The sequence below is a fragment of the Gracilinanus agilis genome, chromosome 3, assembly GCF_016433145.1.
Source record: "Gracilinanus agilis isolate LMUSP501 chromosome 3, AgileGrace, whole genome shotgun sequence".
NCBI lineage: Eukaryota > Metazoa > Chordata > Mammalia > Didelphimorphia > Didelphidae > Gracilinanus > Gracilinanus agilis.
Window position 1 is genome coordinate 154,041,816 of NC_058132.1, and position 25,707 is coordinate 154,067,522.

Sequence of the window (25,707 nt, forward strand, 5' to 3'; positions counted from 1 at the left end):
TCGCTCTTGCATTTGGACATCTTATATAAGATGAAAAAGAAAACAGTTCTCAGAGATATTCATTTCCACATGATTGGTCTAATGAGCTCTCTGGGTTTGATAATATTTTGGCTGCAACTGAAGTTCAGGAGGAGAAAAAAAACATAGTCTGCTATAGGATAGGAACAGGTACAAATGTTATAATCATAGAATTATATTTTATTTCCTTTTAATTCAACAATTATTTATCAAGAACCTCTCATGTACCAGACACTATACAGAGGACTGGAGGGGATGGAAAAACAGAACATAAATAAATCCCTGCCCTCAAGGAAATTATATTCTATTTTTAAATTTAAATTGAATTTTTATGAATAAAATATTTTTCTCCCTTCATCTGCCCTTTTCCCACTATTGAAAAGGAAGGAAGGAAGAAAAGAAAAAAAGAAAATCCTTGTAAAAATTTATAAAATAATTTCTATTTTGACCTTGTCCAAAAGTGATATATCTCATTCTGTCTCCTAAGACTATTATCTCTCAGTTAAGTGGTATGTTTCATAAACATACAATTTTAGATGTGGAAAAAACTTGTGCCAATCTCTTATTTTTATGGCCATAAGAACAACTGACAACAATGGAGTGCTTTCCAAAGTGCATTCCTCACAACAACCTTTTGACTTAAGTAGTGCTATAAATATTAACAATAGATGCACATAGGGAAACTGAGGTTCAGAGAAGTTAGGACAACTGTCTGTAGACACTCAAACAGTAAATATTGTAACTGGAAATTATGCTATAAGATCAGAGTTCTAGATCTGATTTTAGAGATTTGTATGTTTCAATTCTCTCTTTTTATAGAAGAGGAAAATAAGGCCAAGGGAGGTTAATTAAAGTGCCCAAAGTTACACAAGTAGTAAGAGGGATTTCATCCAAATTCTACCTACTTTAAATCCAATGATCTTTCTGCTAGACCATTCTTCCTTCTAATCTATAAGTTCTAAACAGTGTGTGACATTTGGCAAGTTACCTACCCTTCTTGAGCCTGACTTTCCTTATCTATAAAATAAGGATATTGTACTTAGGTCTTGATAGCTCTAAACTTATGAACCTCAGACTTCTTGTCCATAAATCAAAATGCCTCCCACATGGGCTAAAAATAACTCTACATGACTTTCCATAGAGCTCATTAGCAAAAACAGATGTAGCCTGAGTGGAAGGTATCAGTATTTTAAACTGGGCCATTTAACTTAGAAACTGGCAGCTTTCTCAAGTCTGTGAGATTTTCATCTGGGACTTTTAATAATCCATCCTACTTTATTACTTTGGACAGTTAGGTGACACAGTGAATAGAGTGTCAGACCTGGAGTCAGGAAGACTCATCCTCTTGAGTTCGAATCTGGCCTCGGATACTACTAGCTTTGTGCCTGTAGACAAGTCACATAAGTCGTGGACAAGTCGCTATTTGCCTCATTTCCTCATTTCCTCATTTTCCTCAAAATGAGATAGAGAAGGAAATGGCAAGCCACTCTAGTGTCTTTGCCTAGAAAATAACAAATGGAGTCACAAAGAGTTGAACAAAACTAAAGTGACTGAATAAGACTATTATTTTAAGGATTTCTGCTTTTGGTGGTATATTTGCTTCAACATTCCCACTGCAAATCTCTATGGACAGTTGCCATGCATCTCAATGTACCACTATGAGAGGTGTTTTGTGTCCTAAAATACCCATCCCATGGTAGCCAGCCTATTTATGAGTCTCTCTGAAGTCAGCAGGGCTAAGACAGGCATAATGCCATCACTGACCCATTACTGAACTTGTCCTTAAAAGCCTTTCTTTCCAGCCTGGTAGGAATTTTAATAATCTGGGTTCTGCTGATAATAGAATTCAAGAACCTAATTGTTTAGTCATCTCAGTTGTGGCCAACTCTTCATCAACCCATTTGGGATTTTCTTGGCAAAGATACTAGAGTAGTTTGCAATTTTCTTTTCTAGCTCTTTTTATAGATCTGAAAACTGAGGCAAATAGAGTTAAGTGACTTGCTTAAGGTCACATAGCTACTGTCTGAGGCCAGATTCAAACTCATGAAGATCAGTCTGCCTAACTCCAAGCCCAATACTGTATCCAGTGTGCCACCTAGCTGCCCAAAGTGGCTTCTAATTCATAAGGAAATATGGAAATTCAACTAACAGAGAAGCCTCAAAATGGGGACATTTAATGCCCTGAACTGGGGCTGGAGCTGAACGGGTTGACAAATGAGATTTGTGGCAAAGAACACTTGTGATATTTGGAAAGATGCTCTGTTATTATTGCTGAAATTGTATGATCATTGCCCCTCAGGAGCAAGCCTGGCTTGGAGAGAGCCCAAAGTTCCTGTCTTTTCAAAGCAGAAAAACTTCAGATTGGAGCTAGAGGTGGAATAGTTTCTTTGCCGAATAAGCCCAAAGGGACTTTTCCTAAATAGAAACTCATTCTCTGAGTGTGGATGGTCCTTTTTCTTTAGCCTCTGCTTCCATTCTTCCTCAGACTAACAGCTGACATGAAAGGCTCAACCCAGAAGTAAGGCAAGGGAAAAGAATGTACTATGCTCATGTGTCCCCAGGGCCAATAGTCTCCCAGGGTCCCTCTTGTCAGTGATGTCTTTGCTTCTGGCAAGTTACATTTGTATAAAGAATTTCTATAATGTAGGAGTCTCATCTTCAATATTATGGGTTGGAGTTGGGAAGAAACTAGGATATGGGTAAAGCAGTCTAGGTAATGACAAACCTTGGGACCTTAGAGTGAGGGTGGTTAGTTTATTCACCTGCTAAATATGACCTTTAGGCAAATGGTTTCCAGCTCTGGGCCAACATCTTCATCTTTAATATGAAGACGAAGAGGTAGGTTTAGATTTGATGTCAGGAAAAAAAAACATTTCTAATAATCAGCACTGTACAAACATAGAATGGGATGCATCCAGCAGTGGTGCCTTTAACCTGGATGAATCGCTTGCTAGATATATTATAGGGTTGATAGTGTCCTTTTGTGTATGGCTTTAAACCAGTGATTCCCAAAGTGGGCACCACTGCCCCCTGGTGGGTGCTGCAGCGATCCAGTGAGACTGTGATGGCCACAGGTGCATTTATCTTTCCTATTAATTGTTATTAAAATTTTAAAAAATTAATTTCCAGGGGACTAAGTAATATTTTTTCTAGAAAGGGGGCAGTAGGCCAAAAAAGTTTAGGAACCATTGGTCTAAACAGATAGCCACTGAGGTCCCTTCCTATTCTTAAATTCTGAGATTCTATGGGGTTGTAGTAAACAATCTGTGAAATGCCTTTCAACTTTAACATTATAATTCTGAAAGCCAGAATTTCTTCTACAATATATATAATAAATCATCACCCAGCTTCCACTTGAAAACTTTTGTTCACTTTAAAATAAGCTCCTTGAGAGCAAGGGCTATTTAGTTTTCTCTCTCCCTCTGTCTCTGTCTGTCTCTGTCTGTCAGTCTGTCTGTCTGTCTCTCTTTGTGAGTGCCTTGTACAATATTTAGTATATGGTAGGCATTTAAACTTTTTTTTTAAATTGAAATCAGTCATAAAACACTGCCTCACAAAGTACACTGCTCCATGTTCAATGAATTTTTTTGAAGTTTCCTCCTTATATTGATCCAAAATCCTTAACTGCCACCCCTTGTTTGTAGTTCAGTTCTCTGAAGCTTCACAGAATAAGATTAATTCATTTTCTACATGATAGGACTCCAAAAACTTAAAGATAACTAGCATGTCCTGCCTAAGCCTTCCCCAACCCCCAAGATTAAATAGTGCCATTCCCTTCAAAGTTTCCTCATTGGATATGATTTCTCAGCCTTTCAGTAGCCATCAAAGGATCATAGATCTGGGACTGAAAGGCATTGTAGAGGCCACCTATTTCAGGAAAAGTGGAAAGGGAAAAATAAATCTGAAAGACATTTTTAAGGAAGAAATAACAGGATGATTGGATCCATTAGAGGTAGGATTTGAGCCCAGATCACTTCATTCCAAAGAGTCAAGTGTTCTTTTTATGGTACCACATTGCCATTCTTTTAAAAGGAACAATGTAGGACATTGTAATTCTTCTAAAATGTAGTATCCAGATCTAATCATAGTTTTCTACATATGATCTGATCAGTGCAGTAGGGCTCTTCCTCTCATTCTAGAGACTATATTTCTAAGAATGCAATCTAAGATCAGCTATTTTATCACATATTATTTTGTGAATTTATGACAAACTTTTATTTTTTAAAAAATAGTCTAATTTGTGTTTGTGTGTTGTCATTTTTTGTATAAAATTTTGTCAGAAAAATTATGCTATCCTCATCTAATTAGTTTTGTTTTTGCTTAAATTAAGCACTTTATGCTCCTATTAATTTTTTTTAGTTTGAGTCCATTGTCCCAATTTATTAAGAAATATTTTAATCTGGAACCTTTTATATAACAAAATAGCTATTCTTTCCAACTATGTATCACAAGACTACTATTTATGTGTTCAAATAAATAACTGATAAAAATGATGAACAGGGTTGGTCCAAAAACATTGCCCTGTGGAATGGTGCGAGAGTTTTCCCTTTGGGTTAAGATTGAAACATTTATCTAGTCTCTTTGGTTATGATTTTTCAAATAAGTACACACCTGAGCAACATTTAAACAATTTATCCACAATGATATCAAAAGAGACTTTGACAACCTTTTCCCCCACTGAAATCTAAGTAAACTATGCCAGCTACATTCCCATGATTCACTAGTCTAATAATCCTGTCAAAAAAGGAAATGTGTTTAGGCAATCATATTTTCCTCTGTATGGACTTGTGTTACCTCCTAAAAGACATTGCTTAGATGTTATGAGATTTTTGTTGTTCCCAGTATGCAGTTTCTGAATTCTACCTCCCCCCCCCTTTTTTTGGAAATTTACATGCCAATTACCCATCTCTAGTCTTCTATTACTTTTTCTGTTTTATGTCACTTCCTCAAAGATTATAAACGTTAACTGCACAATCATAACCAACAGTACCCTCATTGTCTTGAGTTGTGATTCTTATGAGAGTGAAGAACTGAACTCATTTATAGTGCTTTCTTCTAACTGCTTCACCTTTCTTGCTTCTATTTGATCTTAACTTCAAAAATTGGATCTCATTTCTTGGACATTCCAATGCAGAATGCAGTCTATCTACATTTTCTACATTATTTACATCTATTTTTTAATCTATGTTATCTACATTATTTTCCATATCTTTTCAGAATTCCCTCCAAATAGTCTACATAATGCATTTGAAATCTTCTTTCAGATCCTTAACACTTTTGGACACCAGAGGAAAATGTAGTTTCTCTATCTGTTATCTTGCCCACTTGCTACATGAATGGTCAAAAATTTTCCCCAAAGATACATTCCTTTAATGGCATCTTTGTGATACTTCTTCCATGCATCATCATAGACAATATTCATCACACGTCTCTGTGTCAACTACTATTTTGAATTGTTTGTAATCATACATGATTTATAGGATAACCAGGGGAATATTGATATTTATTTTTTAATGAACTGTAGGATTAGAAAGAAGGAATCATAGAAATATGGTAAAATTCTAACATATGAGTTAATATTCTTTCTTTTTTTTCAATTTGAGATTTAGTTCATTGTCCATTTTAGCTCCCTTCCCTGTTAAGATATACATGTAGCTCAGCTTTGATAAGCTGCCCATCATTTCATGATCTGTGCAATTGGCAATCTTCATCCAATCCATTTTTCTAATGTGGATTGCTAAGTCACTGCTTTGTGAGACAATAAATCTCATTGAATAGACTGTATAGTGTTTTATGTATTGCATCCTCAGAATCTCAGTATTTCTGGAGAATTCCACCACCTATTGGAAATATATAATATACTTGAACTTGACTCAGAATATCTTAGACAAAAGAATGCCTTTTCCTTTTAGCAAGCATACATCTCATTTTTATAATTGGCTTGATATTAATACTCAATTAGTCACAGAACAATAAATCTATGTTTGTATCTATCGCAGAATCATAATGTTAGTAACGTACATATGAGACACTTCATTAAAGGAGAATCTTTAGAGCTAAATTTCATTTTAGCTACTTTTTAAATGCAGAGTCATAAATGTTGATGAGATAAATAATCAGGGATTTTGTAATTTTATTCTTTTCTATCAATTGTGTGAGTAAAGATATATTCTATCATAGAATAATCACTTGTGAAAGCTCAACCTGTTCTTTTTCATATGTTCATTGCATATTTACTTGGTGTGGTCATAGATCATTTTTGAATATTTTATAAAGGTAAGAAGGGAAGGAATGTAATTAATAGTTGGTTGATGTTTTTGGATCACAGATTTAGATCTGGAAGCAACAATAGATTAGGTTCGATCTTCTCATATCACAACTAATGAAACTAAAGCCAAAGAGTTTAAGTGATTGACCAGTATCACACAGATAGTAAGAAAAGTCAAGATTTTACTTTGCCTATTTTTGCTTTTAGACAGTTGGTAGTAGGGTCAGGAGATGGTATGATACAAGCTGTAACCTATTTCATTCTTCTAGATTTTCTTCTTTTTGAAATATTTTACAAATAAATCTCTTGGTATTTTTAAAACTCTCATTTCCACACAGATTTTTTCTCAGTGTTTGGTCAATTCCAGATGGTTTTCCAAATTTTCTTTTATATTATGTTTCTCCATCTTCATGAAAGACACAAACACAAATTAATTCTGGGGGAATGGCATTAACAACCAGGGGATCCAGGAAAAATTTTGCCAAGTCTTAAAAGACACAAAGGATCTTCTGAGTGAGAAAAGATTGCATTCCAGGGTTAGGGAATTGTCAGTGTCAAAGACAGAGAAGTGGGAAAATAATGTCATTTAAGGAGTACCACAAATAGGTCAATATGACTGTGAATCAGAGGAAAAGGGAATGATTCTGAAAAGGTACATTAGAACCAAACAATGATAGGCTCTAAATGATAAACACAGGGTTTTGTAGCTTCTCCGACAGGCAATAAAAGAGTCATTGAAACTTCTTTGGTAGGTTAGTTGACTAGGTCAGGCTTGGTATTTAGGAATATCAATTTGTAACTGTGTGAGGATTAGATTGTAGAGGGTAGAGGTGGAAAGAAAGTGAATGATTTAAGAGACCACTGTAGTAGTCCAGGCAACAAATGTGAACTGAACAAGGCGGACAACTGTGTTAGTGAAGAGAAGGGAACAGATGCAAGGGATGTCATGGAGGTAGAATCAACAAGACTTGGCAACTCAATATAATCTTTTGTCATTCTCCTTTGTAACGGCTTTCAAATAAATGTGTATTCTGCTAAGGCTGCCCTTGGCTGCCATATCTTTTCACTTGGTGAGAAGATCACTATTGGCTTAAGCAGTTTATAAGCTCTTTGAATTACTTATTTAATGCACATTTATAAATGAATTGAAAATAATTTTAAAGCAATTAATATATGCTAGGCCCTCTATGAAGCACAAATTAATATAGTCTTTCCTCCAAGAAGATTGCATTCTTACACATGTGGAAATGGTGGCTAGGAAAGGTAATGCTTACCTGAAGAGTGCCAGAGTTGGTGAGTTGATCCAGTCATTTTCAGAAGCAATAATATTTTTACTTTGATAACTGTTCCCAGAGAAAGGGCTTTAAGTAACCAGAGGGAAGGGCAAATAGGCAAATAGCAACATGGTCTGAGTAGATGGTAGGAATAGGATATGTAAATCAAATAGATATAACTGGCTAAGTAAGTCTATGGCCACTCATTCACCAATCAGAGCAGCAGGATCCCCAGAAAGAGTTCTGAAGATAAGGAATTAACCTCCCCCATGGACAGGGGTCATAGATTCTGAATGTTGTATATTGAGAATGATGGTCCAAATGAGAAGAAAGAGAGAAGCGAATATAGGCAGATGATAAAATGCCCTAGGAATATAGTTTTATAAGAGGTGAAGGTCAAATATGGTTTGGCATCTAGAGCCAACTAGATATTCTAGGCTAGCTAAGTTTGAACTCATTTGTATAAGTTGAACTTCTCTAAGAAATGCTTTTAATCATAATTAGTCATAATTTATATGCATCTTTTAATTTTCTAAGGCAAAATATAATAGAACAGTTATTAATTGATTAACTGATTGATTAATTAATTTGTTTTTTTTAATTCATTCTTTATTTCTTTATTGGTAACTAGAGTCAGAAAGCCTCATTTTAATGAGTTCAAATATGGCCTCAAACATTTACTGTGAGACCCCAACAAGTCACCTAATGCTTTTTGCATTAGTTCCTCATTTGCAAAATGAGCTTGAGAAGGAAATAAGAAACCATTCCAGTGCTTATCAGTATGTTTGCCAAGAAAACTGCAAATGGTTCATGAAGAGTCATCCATGACCGAATAATGACTGAACAATAACTACAATGTTTCAGTTTTCAAATGTTTTTATGTTATCTCATTTGATCATAACAGCTCTGTTATAAATGCTAAAATTTTTCCCATCTTTGTAGTTGAGGTAACTGAGGCTGATACATGATAAGTGAATAGATCTGGGTCACACAGCTAGAACATGTCTGAATCAGGATTTGAATTCAGATTTCCCTAGCTCTAAGTATTATTTCCAAACAAATGACATTAAGAAAAATAAAGACAATACTTGCTCAATTGAATTTAGTAAAATAGTTAAGTAGCTAGGAGAGAATACATTCAGCCTGAGAGATTTAAAGAAGGAGTGATTAATTTTAAACAAAGGTTATGGATTAATATTGTATGTAAGACAGTGTTGCTCCTTTTTTCCTCCAACATTTTAACTTATGAAATTGAAATGAGTAAGTTCTAGAATTTATCAGGCACTCCACTTTTAATATAATGAGACTTTATCAGTTGTGAGAATCAGTATTAGCTCTTTGTCCATGTTATGATTTCTGTTAGGAAGACATCATCGATATCCTGCATATGATTGAGCTTTTTGTTGTCTCTTCCCTTAATGATATCCTTTGCTTATCTCTCCTTTTATTCCTAGCCAGATGTTCTCCATACTATTTCATTCTCTTTTGTCACTGATTTCTATCTACACAGGTATACATCCTTTGAGCAGACAATGCTACTCTACTATTAGATCTTTAATTTTAGATTTTTAAGAGATTTTAGAATTCACCTAATCTATCCACTATCAGATTCATGAGTCTCTACTATAACATTGCTAAAATACACAGGGTGTGATGTGATATAGTGGACTGAGCTCCAGGCCTGGAGTTAGAATGACTCCTCTTCTTGACTTCAAATATTGTACTTACTAGCTGGGTGACCGTGAGGAAGACACTTAAGTCTGTTTGCCTCAGTTTCCTCCTCTGCAAAATGAATCAGAATGGGAAATGGCAAACCACTTCCATTTCTTTGCCAAGAATGTCCCAAATGAGATCATAAAGAACTGACAAAATGACTAAACAAAATGCATGATCATTGAGTTCTACACATTTTCAGTGGTGGAGGGGACAGTATCAAAAGAGAAAGATTATTTCATTTTCACATGCTTCTGATAGGAAGTTCTCCTTTATTCAAACTAACCCTATTCTTTAATGAATTTTACCCATTGGCCTTAGCTCTTGACACTGGAACCATATAAAATCTTTTTTTTTAATTGTAAAGCACTTTACAGATGTGACATAGAGAGTTAGCCTTGGAGTCTATATGAATCAGTAATAAAGTGTTCCAGGCAATAAAACTAATTCAATCTCAGCCTACTTTAAGAGGGTCATAGCTTCCCACTGTGTTCCACTTTCATCAGACCTTATCTAGCATATTGTGTTCAGTTCTGCACACCATGAGTTAAGAAGGACATTGATAAACTGGAGAGTGTTGAGAGGAGGGCAAACAGGACAACGAAGGGTCTTGAGTCTATGAGATTTAAAGATACGAATGGTGTAGTAGATAGAAGTGGGTCTATTTAATTTAGAATAGAGAAAACTCAGAGGGGTCATGATAGCTCTCTCTCAGTACTTAGAGGTATGTCAGTCATACAGAGGGACTAGGCTCACTCTGTTTAACCTCAGCAGGAAAAGCCAAGAGAACAGTGGATGACCACTGAGGTCTCTGATGCAACAACAACAACAAAATAAAAAACAACTTCTGAGTCAGGAAGTTCTGGATTCCACCCTCACTTGAGACCTATAATAACCCTGGGACCATGCCAAAGTCTTTTTTGCTTCTCAGTGTCCCTGTTCAAATCTTTAAATTATAAATCAGTTGACAATCTACATTTATGGAGGGAGCTTCCACTGTAGGACTTCTGCATAGAGAAGAAACCATAGATCTTAAAAAAATATTATCATAATTATTCTTTCTGATGGGCCCTCAAATGCTAAATGACAGCTGTGTTGTACCTTCTAAGTCCTCTCATGATGAGAATCTCCAGTTAATACAATCAGTTTGTATGTCCATTTACCCTTCTTTCCTCTGATCAAGAATACATATTGCAATGCTCTTCTGACTTTAAGACATCAAAAGTCAGTCTAAAATACTAGACTTTGTAAAAAATCACAGATCATTCATGGTGTTCTTACACTTAAAAGAGAAAAGAGTGAAATAAAAGGAGGAAAATTAGCTTGCTCTTGGCTAATATGGAACTGGAATAAGCATAATTAGTATTTAAAAAGTGGTACTAACCTGATTCATTGTCCAGGTCACCATGTCCCTATGTACAAAAAGCTGTCCATGCAATTATCAACAATGCTTTAGATGCCATGTTATAATAGGTCCACCCTTAAAATTAGTTTTCTCTGTCATAAGTCTCCAAGTCTTAATCCTATTTATGAGGTTATGTTTACTTCCTTGTGTTAAAATGTCAAGTTCATTTTATTATCCTTGTTCTATTGGTTGGAATAAAGACATCACAGGCTCTAAATAACATTTTCAGCCCTCTACTATGTAATTTTGGTGAATTAATGTATAACTTTCTACTGTCTTTTTTTCAATATCGTTGCTGTAGACCTCAATTGGGGGTGAGGAGGAGGAGAGGTGGGGTGCAGTGGTGATGAACAAAGATGTGGACTGTTGAGTTTATCTGTTAAAAACATCCAGTATAGAAACTCCTTCCCCCAAATGCAGATAATTCACAATTTATAAAGTCATCCAGGCTTTTGAGAGATGTCAGTTTCACAAAAAACAAACAAAAAAACTATTTTTACAGTTTTATCTGGATGTTTTCCCTATCTGTCAAAAAATATCAGTTGAAAACGTCTTTTGTTCTCCTCCTTTTTGTAGGTAAACTGAGACGATCATCCATAAGAAATACCTTTCTTTTTTTTATCACTCTCTCTTTTCTAGTCTTGTTGCCAAATCATCATGCAACCCAAACTATTCTCTTCAAATTTTTAGCAATCTCTTAACTGCCAAATCTAATGGCTTTTTCTCCATCCTTATCCTGTTTGACCTCTCGTAGCATGTAACATTGTAAATAACCCTCTTCTCCTTGATGTTCTCCTCTACATTTTCGTGACTGCTTTCTCCTGGTTCTTTTCTTACCTGTCTCTTTTCAATCTTCTTTGCAAGATCTTCATCCAGGTCATACCTATTAAACATGAATGGGGCATGTGCTGGGTCTGAAGTAAAAAATGATTACGTTCAAAGCCTGCCCCAGAAAATTAGTAGTTATGTGACCCTGGGCAAGTCACTTAACCTTTATTTGCCTCAGGTTTTTCAGCTGTAAAATGAGGATAAGAATTGTACCTACCAAGTGGGGATCGAATGAGATAATAACTCTAAAAAGATACTTGTTAAAACACATTTTCCGAAGTTCCTGGTTAGTAGGCACTATATAAATGCTTCTTATCCTCCTCTCTTCCTTGTGTTCCCATGGATATCCCACAAAGCTCCACATCAGTTGTTGTTGTTGTTGTTCTTCCTTTTCTTCTTTTTACTTCTTCTTCTTCTTCTCTTCCTTCATCTTTCTTTCTTTTTCCCTCCCTCCCTTTATCTTTTTTTTCTTCCTTTTCTTTCCTCCCTTCCTTCCTTTCTTTCTCTTTTTTTGTTTCTCTTTCTTCTTCCTTCTTTCTTTTTCTTTTTTTGTTTCTCTTTCTTCTTCCTTCCTTCCTTCTTTCTTTTTCTTTTTTTGTTTCTCTTTCTTCTTCCTTCCTTCCTTCCTTNAGGAAGTGGGACTCAAGGGGCCATTGTTCTCTTCTAATACAGCAAGTCTTAAGTTCCCAGTGCTTTACAAAGATACAAGGGCCAGAAAATGGGGCCGATTGTTTCACAAAGCCCTTGTTTCAGGGTTCAGTGTTCACTAGTCAGGGCTTCTTTGAGACCATTCCAGGCTGTGTTGTGTTAGGTGCCCAACAGACAATAACTTTGGTGAACAATATCAAGGCATAATGGGGAAGAGGGTGCATGAGAAGGCAGAGTGAGGCAGGAGATGACTTTCATTTTGATTCTTTCATTTATTGTGTGTTACTGATGACTTTTTTTATCTGACCTTGTCTTTTCCTAATTCATAGGCTTGGTTATACTTCCTTGTCCTTCCTGGGAACTCATCTATATTTTTGCTTTTCTTTCTTTCTTTCTTTCTTTCTTTCTTTCTTTCTTTCTTTCTTTCTTTCTTTCTTTCTTTCTTTCTTTCTTTCTTTCTTTCTTTCTTTCTTTTTCTCTCTTTTTTCTTTCTTTCCCCAAGAATTCAATAATTATTTCTGTGTTAATAATTCTTACATCTATTTATCTAGCCATATTTTTACCTCCAATCTCTCATCTCCATTTACTTATTAATCAATTCAATTCAGATGTTTCATAAAAACGAACTCCTTATTATGCCCCAAATCCAGCACTCTTTCTAACTTCCCTATTACTGTTGAGGGAATCACGATTCCCCCAGGAGCCTAGGCTTGTTCCACTTCTATTCCTATCTCTGTCTCCATCTGTCTGGCTCTTTCTCTCTCAGACCATTACCCATATCTAATCTATTTCCATTGCCTATCAACTTTATTTTCATACCATCTCATTTCTCATACTTACCTCTTTCTTACTAACTCTTAACACTGCCACCACTCTGGTACATGCCCTCATCATCTCACACTTGGACCACTGCAATAGCTTACTGTGGATCTGCCTGCATCAATTATCTCCCCAACCTACTCTCTACACCATTCAGCTGTCAAAGGAATATTCTTAAATATTACAGGTCTAATCATGCTATTCCCCCCACTCAATAAACTCCAATGGCCTCCTCTCAACTCCAAATTCAAATAAAAAACCTTCTATTTGTCATTCAAAGCCTTTCATGATCTGTTTCGTCTACATCCCACCCACCTTTCTAATACTCCTATACTTTCTTCCTTCTCTTGATCTGATCAAGTGATATTGGCCTCCTTTCTATCCCTAAGAACAATAAACTTTTATCTCCTAAAAAAGAACATTTTCAGCAGCTATCCCCCATCCCTGTATTCTCAGACTTCCTTCAAGTCTCAACTAAAGCCTTACCTCCTATAAGAAACTCTTCCTAGTCTCCTTAATTCTAATCGCTTTTCTCTCTTGATTATTTCCAATTAACCCTTCATGTAATTTTGTTTGTACATAGTTGTTTATGCAGTTGTCACTTCTATTAGACTGTAAGTTCCTTGAGAACAAAAACCACCTTTTCCCTTTTTTTTTTTTTTTTTTTTTGGTATCCTTAGCATTTAGCACAGTGCCAAGCACACACCAGGCATTTAACAAATGTTACTATTTGACTGACTTCCTATCAAATGATTAACAGGAGCCCCTCATTCTGATACTGTAAGCCAGCTCCTTGCATTATATTGGCATAATATCAATAGGACCTAAAAAAGAGAAAGGCTAGTCCTGACTCAACCTTCACACTGATCCTCATGAGGCTTCCCTACATGTCTCCAATAATTCTGAACTAGTCATCATTTAGGGATATAGTTTCTATCTCATTAATTTTTAATTACTAACACAGGCAACTTTCATCATATAAATAAGTTGTATTCTAAAAAATGTGTTCCAAGTGGCTTCTTTGAAAAACTGAGTCCATGGCTTCTCTTCCTAAACCTCCTTCCTATGGCTTCATTCTTCTGTTTGTGGTACTGTCGTTTATCAACTCTCCCTTATTAAAAGCTTTGGTGCTATCTCTTCTCTCTCCTTTGCCTGTCATATCAAATCATATGCCAAGTCCTATTGATTCTATCTCTATAATATCTCTCAAATATATTTCCTCTTCTATTCCCCCTGCCACTATGCTAGGACAGTCACTCAATAACCTCCTTGCCCAGGTCCTTCCTCTGCGTGCATGTGCGTGCGCGCGCACACACACACACACACACACACACACACACACACACACACAACTATTGCAAGAGCCTTCTAACAATGTCGTCTTCTCCCTCATCTACTCCCTCCTCCCTGAAAACCATCCTTCATTCTGCTGCTGGACTTTTCTTTATGCATACCTCAAGCTATGTCACTCCTCTGGTCAAAACCTTCAATGATTTCCTATTGTTTTTTGAGCAAAGTTCCTGTGATTTTATCTGGTTTTCAAGACCCTCAAGGATCTGGGAATGTGTCCAATCTCATGACCCTAAGGAGGGTAGGGCACACATCTACCTGCCAGGTATTTGAGGGCAATAAACAAGAAAGGATAACTCTGCTACTGAGGGTAGGTGGGGGCAGAAGGGAGGGTTGGGTTGAATTGGATACTGATTCAATAGAGAAAAACTACATAAATTCTGCAACTGAGTTGCTTAACAGCATCTCCTCAAGTTTTAAGTGCATTAGACTTGTAAATCTGACAGATGAAATGGGAGCAGTAAGACAGGATCTGAGGCACTGGTTCTGTAAACCAGAGGAGTTGAGAAAGTTTGGAAGGGCAGAAGCACCAAAGAGGGAAATGTTAAGCGCCTGCAGAATGATTTTGCTTACATAGTTCCCATGCCAAGACAGTATTCTCTTTTGGAATGAGGTGCCAGTCGCATCCTTTTTTTTAAAAAAAAAATTAAGGAATCAGGGTTGTCATGGGACCAAATCTTTTTTTTTTTTTTACACAGCTCTCCTTAACTCACTTGATACACCAGTTAAACTAGTGTCCCTCCCCCTCATACAACCATTCTACACATTTTACCACCTTCATGCCTTTGCTCATGCAGTTCCATATTACTGGAATGCCTCTACACACACACACACACACACACACACACACACACACACACACACACACACTTCACTTGTTGAATTCTCTTCTATCATTTAAATCCCAATACAAATGCCTCCTCCAGGGAACTTCTAGGATCCACACTCCCTAACCTGGAAATGACACCATTGAATTAAATGTAGCCCTCTCTTTTGCAAAGGGTCATAGAATCAGAGGTCAAGTTCAATCCTCTCATTATACAGATGAGAAAACTAAGACCTAGCAATATCAAGTAACTTATACAAGATCACAGAGATAATAAGAATCATGACTTAGATTCAAACTCAGGTCTTAAGCTGTCAAGTTCATGGTTCTTTCCAATGCATTGTGCAGCTTCCAACTCTCTTATGTTCTTTTGTGTGATTTTTGTATTACAGTCATCTCTACATGCTTCCTATTTAAATGATGAGAACCATGAGGGAAAGAGTTCTATGTATCTATCTCCTCCACTAGCTAGAAAAGTGCTCTGCCAAAAAGATGCTCAATAAATATTTGTTGAAATGAATTCTGCTCTGAGATTAGTCAGGAAAACTCTTTAAATCATAATTTACCTGATACCTATCCACTGTTTATAATATTGTTTCTATTTGGAAAAATGGGTTCAGAATCTCAAACTGGCATGTATCTCTCACTATTACATATCACTCTTCCCAGAAGCAATGCTTCACACACACACACACACACACACACACACACACACACACACACACACACACACACCTTCCATCTCTATCAACTATCAGACAGTGGAATTGGGACTGTTCCCCTCATACACACTGATTGTGGCCCTGTAAGAGAAGTTGCCAGCATCTGAGTGATAAAAATTGAGAAGCAGGGGTAGAGAAATCTATAGTGAGAACCAAAACGTAAATTATTGGAAGCAAGGACAGAGAGCTGAGACAGAAATGGGGAATGTGAAGAAGATATAAAGAATATTGTTAAAGAAATGGAGAGCAGTAAAGGAGGAGTCATGGCTAGAGGTTGGTGGGGAGGGGGACGTTACTCGCCTTTTCCCTAATTTCTCCTTTGAGGTCAGTCAGAACTAGAAGAGACCTCAGAGACCATCTAGTCCAACATGATTTTACAGAAGATGAAATGAGTCCCAGAGAATTTAAATGACTTACCTAAGGTGATACAGAAACTAATCACTTTCTGAAGTAGGATTTGATCTCGGCTTTTATTGTCACTAAGTCCCAAAACTCTGTCCACTACACGATGATGCCTGTCTTCCACTTTGCCCCTATTTAGCAGTGAAGCAAGTTGAGAAGTAGAGACTAAGGGAGATGGTAGAGGGGAGTTGACAAGAGAATCTGAAGCATGAGGAACAAGGGACACTGCAGTGGTTTCCAGCTGGGTCTGGTGCTTTTCAGGAAGAGAAGATCCTCAACAGTGAGGCTGCATATTCATATACATATGCATGTGTGTATGTGTATGTGTATGTGTATGTGTGTGTATATATATATATATACACACACACACACACATATACATCTTTGGAAATGTTTTCCATGTATTTTGCTTTGTGCTCATTTAAAATGGTAAGCTTCTTGAGGGCAAGGATTGCATGTTAAATTTCCTTTATATTTTTAAATAAATCAAAATGGAGATTTGTGTGAAGTGAAACATGGTATAAGTAAATGTTCACTGAATTCATATTCTTGGCATAGTATATTATACTGGAGAATTAATAGTCACAATAAAAATACTTCACTTGGTACTTTTGAAAACAGTGACTGAAACTCATCTACACCTTCTCATCATTTGTGCTTCTTATCTATGTTTTACTGTAAAATCTCCATAAAGTGTCTGATCAACATAATTTGAGGCTTTCCTTTTGTTTTTTTAGTATTAGTGGGGTACCAATATACTTCAACTATTCATCCTCCTCACTATTTAATCAGTCTGTTTCCCTCTTCTGAAGATAGATGTTAGTAATATTCTTTATGCCTTCAAGTGGCCATTGGCCACATGCTATATGCTGTTTCTTCCAATACACACACACACACACACACACACACACATACATATTCCTCTCTCCCATTTTCCTCTAGTTAGTGGCACTTTTAATTGTTGTGAGATCATAGTGTTCTAGGATTTACATCTCTATAGAAACACTGGGACAATACTTATGTTAAAGAGGGACTTTTGCAAGGGCATCATTATGGGATCATTGAAGGCACTTTGCAATTTCCCAAATGTAATTCAAGACAATCTGACCCATCTCTATCAATTTTAGACCCAGCTCGTGGTGCATAATTTTTAAAATCTTCTTTGAAATTTTTTGGATGCTTATTCCTCTTTTATGATGTGAAGGGCCATTACAGGAACATTTGCTCACTCTTTCTTTTTTTTCAGTTCCTCCCCAGATTATGAACATCTCTTCAGACATCACTGTGAATGAGGGAAGTAGTGTGACCCTCCTGTGTCTTGCTATTGGGAGACCAGAGCCTACTGTGACATGGAGACACCTGTCAGTGAAAGGTAAGGTACTCGACCCTGAGATAGGAGAGGAAGATATTGAGGGATCATCTGCGTCTCCCAGCATATGTACATATTATAGGTCCACATTTTAGGTAAAATGGCAATTAAGGATTATAGCATCAAATATTTAACAAACAATAAGTAACATGTGGAATTATGAGGAGATTCAAAAAGCCAACTCTTCTCTTTCTTTTTCTGCTAAGTGAAACTGGGGTTCCATGAGCCCCTTTTGCCTTCCATAACTGCAAAGGTGTGCAGATGCTCTAGCAATTCTTCTCATGGGAAAGAAGCATTTTCTCCAGGTAGTTGTGAGAAATGGTGATTTGGGATCTTTAGATGAAAGCTTCTGGATGATAAGAATGACTATTGAGGGTCAGATGAAACTGCTTGGCCATATGCTTTAGAGTTTCTGTTTACCCAGAGGGAGAAGGATCTGTGATCTTCAATAATCTGACCGTTTACCTGGAGTCATCTCTGCTACAAGCTGGAAATGACAAGTGTTTTATCTCTAGAGGGCTGGGGAGGCTGTGATGGGCAAGTACATCTGTTCCTACCTGGAATGTGTACCCAGGAGCTGGCAATGGAAGATTTGTCAGGACTGCTTCCAAGTAGCAGGGGGAGCCAGCCAGCTTGAGGACATATCCCCATTGCCCCTTGGAAATCTAACTTCTTATCAAGATCAGCAGGGAATTAAAGAAAAAAGGGCCCAAGGCCATTTGATATTTTTTATGCTGTAATTAGACTGTGTGATTAATTCCAGCAATTAGAATGGAAACCAAGCCCCCTTTTATGCACTAGAGAATGCAAATAACATAAATGGCAACAAGTAGGCAAACTGGTTACTAAGAGAGACAGACAGGGAGGCAGGCAGGTAGACACAGACAGACAGACAGACAGGCACAGCTACACTAACATACAGAGGGAATCCTATACGTTAAAAACTGCTTCCCTAGTTCCAGACTTCCTTCTCCTCAGCTCCCCTCCTTACTGGAGGCAGGCTTTGTGAGTGGGAAAAACACTTAGGCTTCCTGTTCCTATTTTCTCCTGAATGAAATGCACATAGTAATGCTTGCCTATACCTAGTTCAGGAGCAAATGGTGAGGGATGAGTGAGATAATGCCAGTGAAGTACCTTGACCTTCTATGAGTAAAGGCTGAGAATATTGAACTCCACTGTGGTTTAATGATAAAAGGGAAATTATCAAGAATATTCAAGTATGCCTAAGGGACATTCCAAAGCACGACCTTATACAAACTGGAGAAAAGTACTTGCACGCAAACATATAGAGTCACAGGCCTCTGGGGGAATTTTCTCTAAAGGCAGAAGAGTTTTGGTCTTGTAATATATACAAATATATGTAGACGCAGCATGCCAATTTTCTATGTATCTAGTGAAGTCAGATGTCTTTATAAATGCTTGAAATCCCAGAATGTACTCTGTTGATCCTAAATACATATTTCTCTAAGCCTGGAGATCGTTTGAAAGACAGCTTGACTTTGGTTAAGTGTACAGAAGCTATTTTTTACGATGCCACGATAGTTAAGACTTCTGTACTTAAAATAGGGGACTTTTAGCCCCCTGATTGTCCTTATTGCAGCTGTGTGAAGGCTGAAGGGCAGCTGGGAGAAGTCAGGAAGAGCCCAAATTCAGTCTGACCTTGGCCCCCTCAAATCTCCAGGGCTGAGCATCACATCTGAGTTTCTTTCTGCTTTTGTTTTCTTGAAGCCAAGGCCTTCCTTGCTTAGCCTTCCTTCCTGTTTCTAGCTTTCATTGTCTTTCCCTCCTCCCAATGACATTTAAAAATTTCAACTCAGGCAAAGAAGGCATTTGCCAAGTTTGAAAGGCATTAGAACCTGGAGGGGTTGCAGCTTCCAATTTGCATCTGTGGGGTGGCTGCCTATGGTTTTTTTGGGGGGGGTTATTTTTCTGGGGAGGGGGAAATGCTCTTTCCTTCTCCTGGAAAAAAAATGGATTTGAAAGGTTTCCAAAGAGGGGATAGTGAGACTTCACATCAAACAGTGTTTACAGAACAACTTTCTGGTGAGTTAAGCACAGAAGACTGTGTAACAGTGAAATGACATTTCCTTTGAAATACCAGTAGGATTGACAATGGAGGGGTAAGCACTGTGAACAAGTGTGTCTGTAGCTTCAGTGAATTCTGCTGACAAAAAATAAAAAATTGAATAGCTATTTCCAGAGAGTCTGTGAGGGCTGTAGTAGGGATGGGTGTGCCTATTGCCCATTGATGGGGGCTTTTTAGATTGGCTTTAAACTTTAGGAAGAGTCAACAGACAAATACAACCATCTTTTCTTTTTCTTCTGCTTGGATACCAGAGTTGCTTTTTACTGTAGATGCCTACTTTAGCACCCTGAATGTTCCCTGGCTACACAAAAAGACATAAAGAGAGCTGGTCAAGTCATTTTTCACGAGTGCCACTTTCACAGTAGGAACACAAAGGAACACGAACTATATCTCTTAAGGTTGGGGTCACAACAGCTGAGGTCCACTTGATCTTGAGACCATGTGCAAAAATCTTCATCTAGTTCAGAACTCACAGACTGGAGATGCAGTGAGAATCTACCCCTCCCTCCCTCAATGGAATGCTAGAGGATTTGTTTACAAGGTTATAATTATTAAGTGTTTTAAGCTTCTTAAAGAAAAGTGCTATACAAATAAGATTTTGGGGAGTTTCCAGCTGACATGCAAACCAGATTTACATTCTACCTTGTCCTTGTTTTAAGATGTAAATAATTATATTTCTTCTTTAAGGCAGTGGATCTACCTTTAAAAAAAAACATACACACACAACAAGTTACCCATGAATTCACTAAAAAAAATACAATTCCCTTTTAACATTCTCTATAATAATAGAGATTCCTATCAAGGGACTTGTGACCTCCAAATTAGAATAATCACAAAATCACAGGGCACCATTACTAACAATGTTTCCCAGAAGTGTGTGGGCAGGACCCATAATAGAGAAGATAGAACAAATTGGCAGTAAGCCAATGTGTTTGGAGCCCCTTGTGGAACAGGTGGATTCCAAAACGTCCTCACCTCCCCCCCCCCAACACTTCTGAAGGACAAGAGAGAAGGAGCTGGGCCAGAATTAATTGGGAGGCTGATCCAGGCATATGGGGTAGTGTGAAGAAAGGTGTGAAAACGGGGGTGGGTGAAGAAAAGAGTAGAGGCTGTTGTGTGGTAAAGATGGGTTGTGTTTCTATCTTCCTCTGCAATCTTGGTGCAGCTAGGCTCCTGAACATCTGGACTGATTGACAGTGATATATTGTGAAAAGCCAGATGTTTGAGGAATCATTAAAGACTTAGAACCAACAAACTATAGACCTTAGAACTGCAGGGGAAATTATATGCTTTCTCTACTCTCTCCACAATTCTCCCCAACACCCCTGGTTGTTTTTTTTTTGTGTGTGTGTGTGTGTGTGTGTGTGTGTGTGTGTGTGTGCGTGCGCGCGTGCTCCTAAGGAATATTTGACATTTTGGATTTTTTTCACAAAGTAACAATATACTTAGAAAATTAGAGTAATGTTGTACTAGCCCAACATCAGCAGCAGATCAATTATTCTGTGTAAGTGAGATTTCTAGATTAAATTAAATTCAGTAGTTTGATTAAATACCTGATGTGTAGGTGGCACAGTGGATAGAATACTAGACCTGAATTCAGGAAGACCTGAATTCAAATCCAGTCTCAGACACTAACTAGTTGTCTGATCCTGGGAAAGTCACTTAATATCTGTCTGCCTCAGTTTCCTTCAGTATAAAACAGTGATAACAATTGCCTCTGTCTCTAACAATTGTTGTGCAGATCAAAATGAGATAATAGTTTTAAAGCACTTAGCCCTGTGCCTGGCACATAGCAGGTGATTAATAAATTTATATTCCACCCAAGTCCTCCCCACTGCTCCTATTTGCCAAGTATTATTTTTTGTACTTCAAGAATCGCTTAAGAGATCTCAAGGCCAATTCCATGCCACAATAAGGCACTGGATGAGAACACTGATGTATGAGGCAATGGGCATGCAAATACAAATGTGAAGCAGTACTTGCCCTGGGGAGCTTACATTCTTCTGGAAAATTGTCTATTCTGCTCTAACATAGGACCTTTCAAGGTGGGTAGAATTGTTTATCCCTAAACTTAATGGTACTACAAGCTGATGCACATTTTGAATTTTTATAATCTCTCTGTCTCCCTCCCCTATCTTGTGTCCATGCTGTTACTTCTTCCTATTATGGATATACCTGTCTGTGATAGCCCTCATAGTCTCTTCTCAGTTTGCTGAAGGCTAAGAAGCCATATGTCCCCATTTGTTAGAATTCTGTCTAAAATAATGTATGCAGGAGAAATTTACTGAAAATTGTACAAGAGGAAGAGATATTGGGGGAGGAGAGGTGTAATTTTGCAACAACTGATGCCACCCTGATGTCATCACCCTGGTATCATCAAACTATTGATGTAAGAGTAAAAACAATGGAAATGGTGCTATACAATGAATATAGAGCCTGCTATGTAGTCAGAAAGATGAGTTCAAGCCTTTCCTGTGATGTATCCTGATTCTGTGACCCTGGGCAAGTCTTCATTTATCCGGGTCCCAGGTAACTCTCTGAGACTTAAGGTGCAGAAGAGTTTCAGGACTGCATTTGGTAGAGAGAATTTTTTCTCCAACTATACTAATGAAATCACAGATCCAGACTAAAATTAAAATGTAAAACTGAATGAGTTTCTGAGAAAAGTTTGTGTGATCAAATAAGTTTGACATCTGTTTTGGAAGTCCATCTTCTTATTTTTGTTTACTGCCTGCTATTTGGCCATTTTCTACATGGTTGAAACTATAGTGTTGGGCAGAGAATTGCTTAATAAATGCTTGTTGATGGATTGACTGAATACAGGATAAATGACCACCAAAGATGCAAGATGTGACTATTCAATTAGTCAGAAGACTGGACCAGAATATCATTGTTCTAATTTACAAGAGTCATTTTTCTAACCTCTTATGCTCACTTTGCTATCTCTTGAAACCTGGACCTTTTCTGGGCAAAACCTGCATGCATGTCATACCTCTACAGATTGAATGAAGTGTATTTGGTACTTTAAGTCAAGGGAGAATTTTCCTTGGATTTAGAGTCAAGATTCCTATGGGAAAGGTATTTCACATCTCTGAACTTTAACTTACCCCTTAGTACCACAATGTAGTTAAACTAGAAGGATAATCTCTATTATCCCTTCTAATTCTGATATTCTTTGATCTTATGTGAATTTGCCATAATCTATACTCTACAACCCCCAAGGAACTCTAAATTTCACATGATGGTAACCTCTCCAAATCCATGTATTCTGCAAAGAATATAGGAGACAAGATTTCTTCCTATCTTATTTCTGACTCTTACTCCCACTCTATCTGATTGTTCTTACTGCCTCTTCCCCACCACATCTACTGATAAAATAGGAATGCTGGAAAAGGAAATGACAAACCACTCCAGTATCTTTGCCAGGAAAATCTCAAATTGGGTCATGAAGAGTCAGACATGACTGAAAAGACTGAACAACAACAACAAAGATAAGCGTGATATATATTATATAGATATATATACATGTATATGTATATATACATATATAAAGATATGGATATAGATATTGGCTGAGTATATCCCTAGAGGCTCATTTGATCAGAGGAAATGAAACCACGTGCTTATCCCCAGATCATTTCATCAATGACCTTGACCCTTTCTGTTCTCATGAAACCAGCCCAAGCTCTAAGCCTCAGCTATTTACTTTTCTTTCCTTTCCTTCCCTGAAGCCATACCCCCTTTCCTGAAAAGAGGCAGGTTCCTGTACTCCCCCTTTATGTATCCAGAATCAACACTGGCTATAGTGTGAAATAACATTGACACCCCTGTCTGCCGGGAGGCAGTGCTGTTCATCAGCTTCAATTAGTAGGAAACCTGCTGAGACCTACCAACCTCATTTCTCTTATGAGCAGTCCCAGGTATGAGCCAAAGCCACTAATAGGAATCGTCTCATAATTGACCTGCCGCATCATCCAGTCCTACTTCCTCTGCTTTGTCTTCCCTTGGAGGCAGCAAGGATCTTCGTTCCTAATCTGAAGACCTGTTTAGAGACTAATTAATCCCCAGAGTGTGAGAAAGAGGTGTTTGAGATGAGAAATCAAGGTTATACATATCTTGCTCAGTAGAACAGTTATGGGCAAACAAGCTGTTCGTCTCACATTTTTGCAAAGCAAATTTACGTTCGCTAACTTTGGTTCTTGTTGTAAATGAGAAGTGTATGAAGGTCTAGCAATGCGCTTTTCACCATATGGGCACCCATATGTTCCCCCCCTTTGCTTGGGTACATTTTAGCTTTGGCATGCACATATGCCTGTATTTTTGCAACTTAACAATATTAAAACTAATCCCATTTATGCTCCTTTTGGGCAAGTTGATTGAGTCATAAATTCCTGAGAATCTTCTCTTAGGGAGTCTAAAGTTCTTTTGTATAAGCAGAGGGAGGGCAAGTTTTCTCTCTCTCCCTCTCTCTCTCTCTCTCTCTCTCTCTCTCTCTTCCCCCCCCCCTCTCATTCAGAATTTGAATATAGCTAACCTAAGTCAACCAACTGCATACCCAAAATATTGACCTAACCAAGAAATATCCATTGCTCTGACTAGACTAGAAAAAAAAAACAATTATTTCATGGAAGAGATAGAAATTGATTTTCATAATTCCTCATTTAACTATTCTGTTGCTTTCATCCTTCATTAGTGCTGTTCTCTATTCAAATGGAGGGGATTGATGGCATAGGGAAGGGTATTTAGTCCCGCTCATTTCATTCAGAACTTAGTTACGGTGGCATTCCAAATGGAATGATGCACAAAGATTCAAGAGAAGAATACAAACACTGAGGACCAGCAACTATTCCAGCCAAAGGCAGCTTTATGCCACCTTCACATAATGTCCCTCTGACTCAATTTAGTCCTAAGTAGAACTGAAATAATATCTTCATTATTTAGCACACAGCATTGTTGTGTGAAAAGTATAATGTATACCTTCAAAGTGCTGCACGAATGTGAGCTTTCACTCTTCTCACCAGTCTAGTTGGAAATGATCTTTTGTTAACTGGGCCTTTTATAGAATGATAGAGTCCTGCAAAAGGTGATACCATAGGGATCTTCTATTTTAATCTTCCCCTATCATTTCCCTTTAAACCAAGCATTTTAAAAATAAGGAAACTGAGCCATTTGTGACTTGCCTAAAATCATTTAAGTTGGCATGTATATATGTGTGTATATACACATATACATACAGATGTGCACACACATATATACATACACATATATAATATACATATATTATAGATATAAAGTACATATATGATAGGTATAAATATATATAATAAGTAAATGTATATATATAGGCATATATATTATATAGCATACATACATATATGTGAGGTTCAACCTCCCTTAGATTTTTGTATTCATCATATACTCTTATTATACAATAATAGCTCAAGTCGAGGGGTATTCTTGATCTTCTTCCCTGTAATGGACCAAAGGAATTGAATACTTTTACAAGAGTTACAAGATATTTAAAAAATAAAATTAATACCTAGTGGGTAAAGAAGCCCTGCCTAGAGCTGGTGAGGACATCAAAAGCTTATCTAGGCCAGCCACTCATTTTAACAATTGAAGAAACTTTGTCCCAGGGAAATTAAGTCACTTTTGACCAAAGATGCATTATATTATGAATTATAGTAACAGAATATTTGCTTATAAGGTTCTATCATACCCCATGATTTAGATTACACATTCAATGAACATAAACATCATTTCATTCATCTTTGTATCTCCCCGGTACCCTGGTATAGTGCTTTTTAATGGACTTAACTGTATGGATTTTACATCTGAAATAAAATATGTGGATTTAAAAATTATTAGTAAATGAAAACAAATGGCATATGGAGACTGATGGGAAATGAGACTCATGATCAACTAATGAAGAAACTCTTCTAGCTTTAGGCTGATTTGCTGAAGTCCCACTTTTCAGGT

General features: G+C 37.3%; 1 protein-coding gene across 3 annotated transcripts in view; it reads left to right on the forward strand.

Annotated features, from left to right (window-relative positions):
• OPCML (opioid binding protein/cell adhesion molecule like) overlaps positions 1–25,707 on the forward strand; it is a 748,742-nt gene that overhangs the window by 593,056 nt on the left and 129,979 nt on the right. For all 3 annotated transcript variants that reach the window (XM_044666154.1, XM_044666155.1, XM_044666156.1), the window contains exon 3: positions 17,520–17,645. In XM_044666154.1, the coding sequence (XP_044522089.1) occupies positions 17,520–17,645 (126 nt within the window). The remainder of the gene's footprint in view (positions 1–17,519; positions 17,646–25,707) is intronic.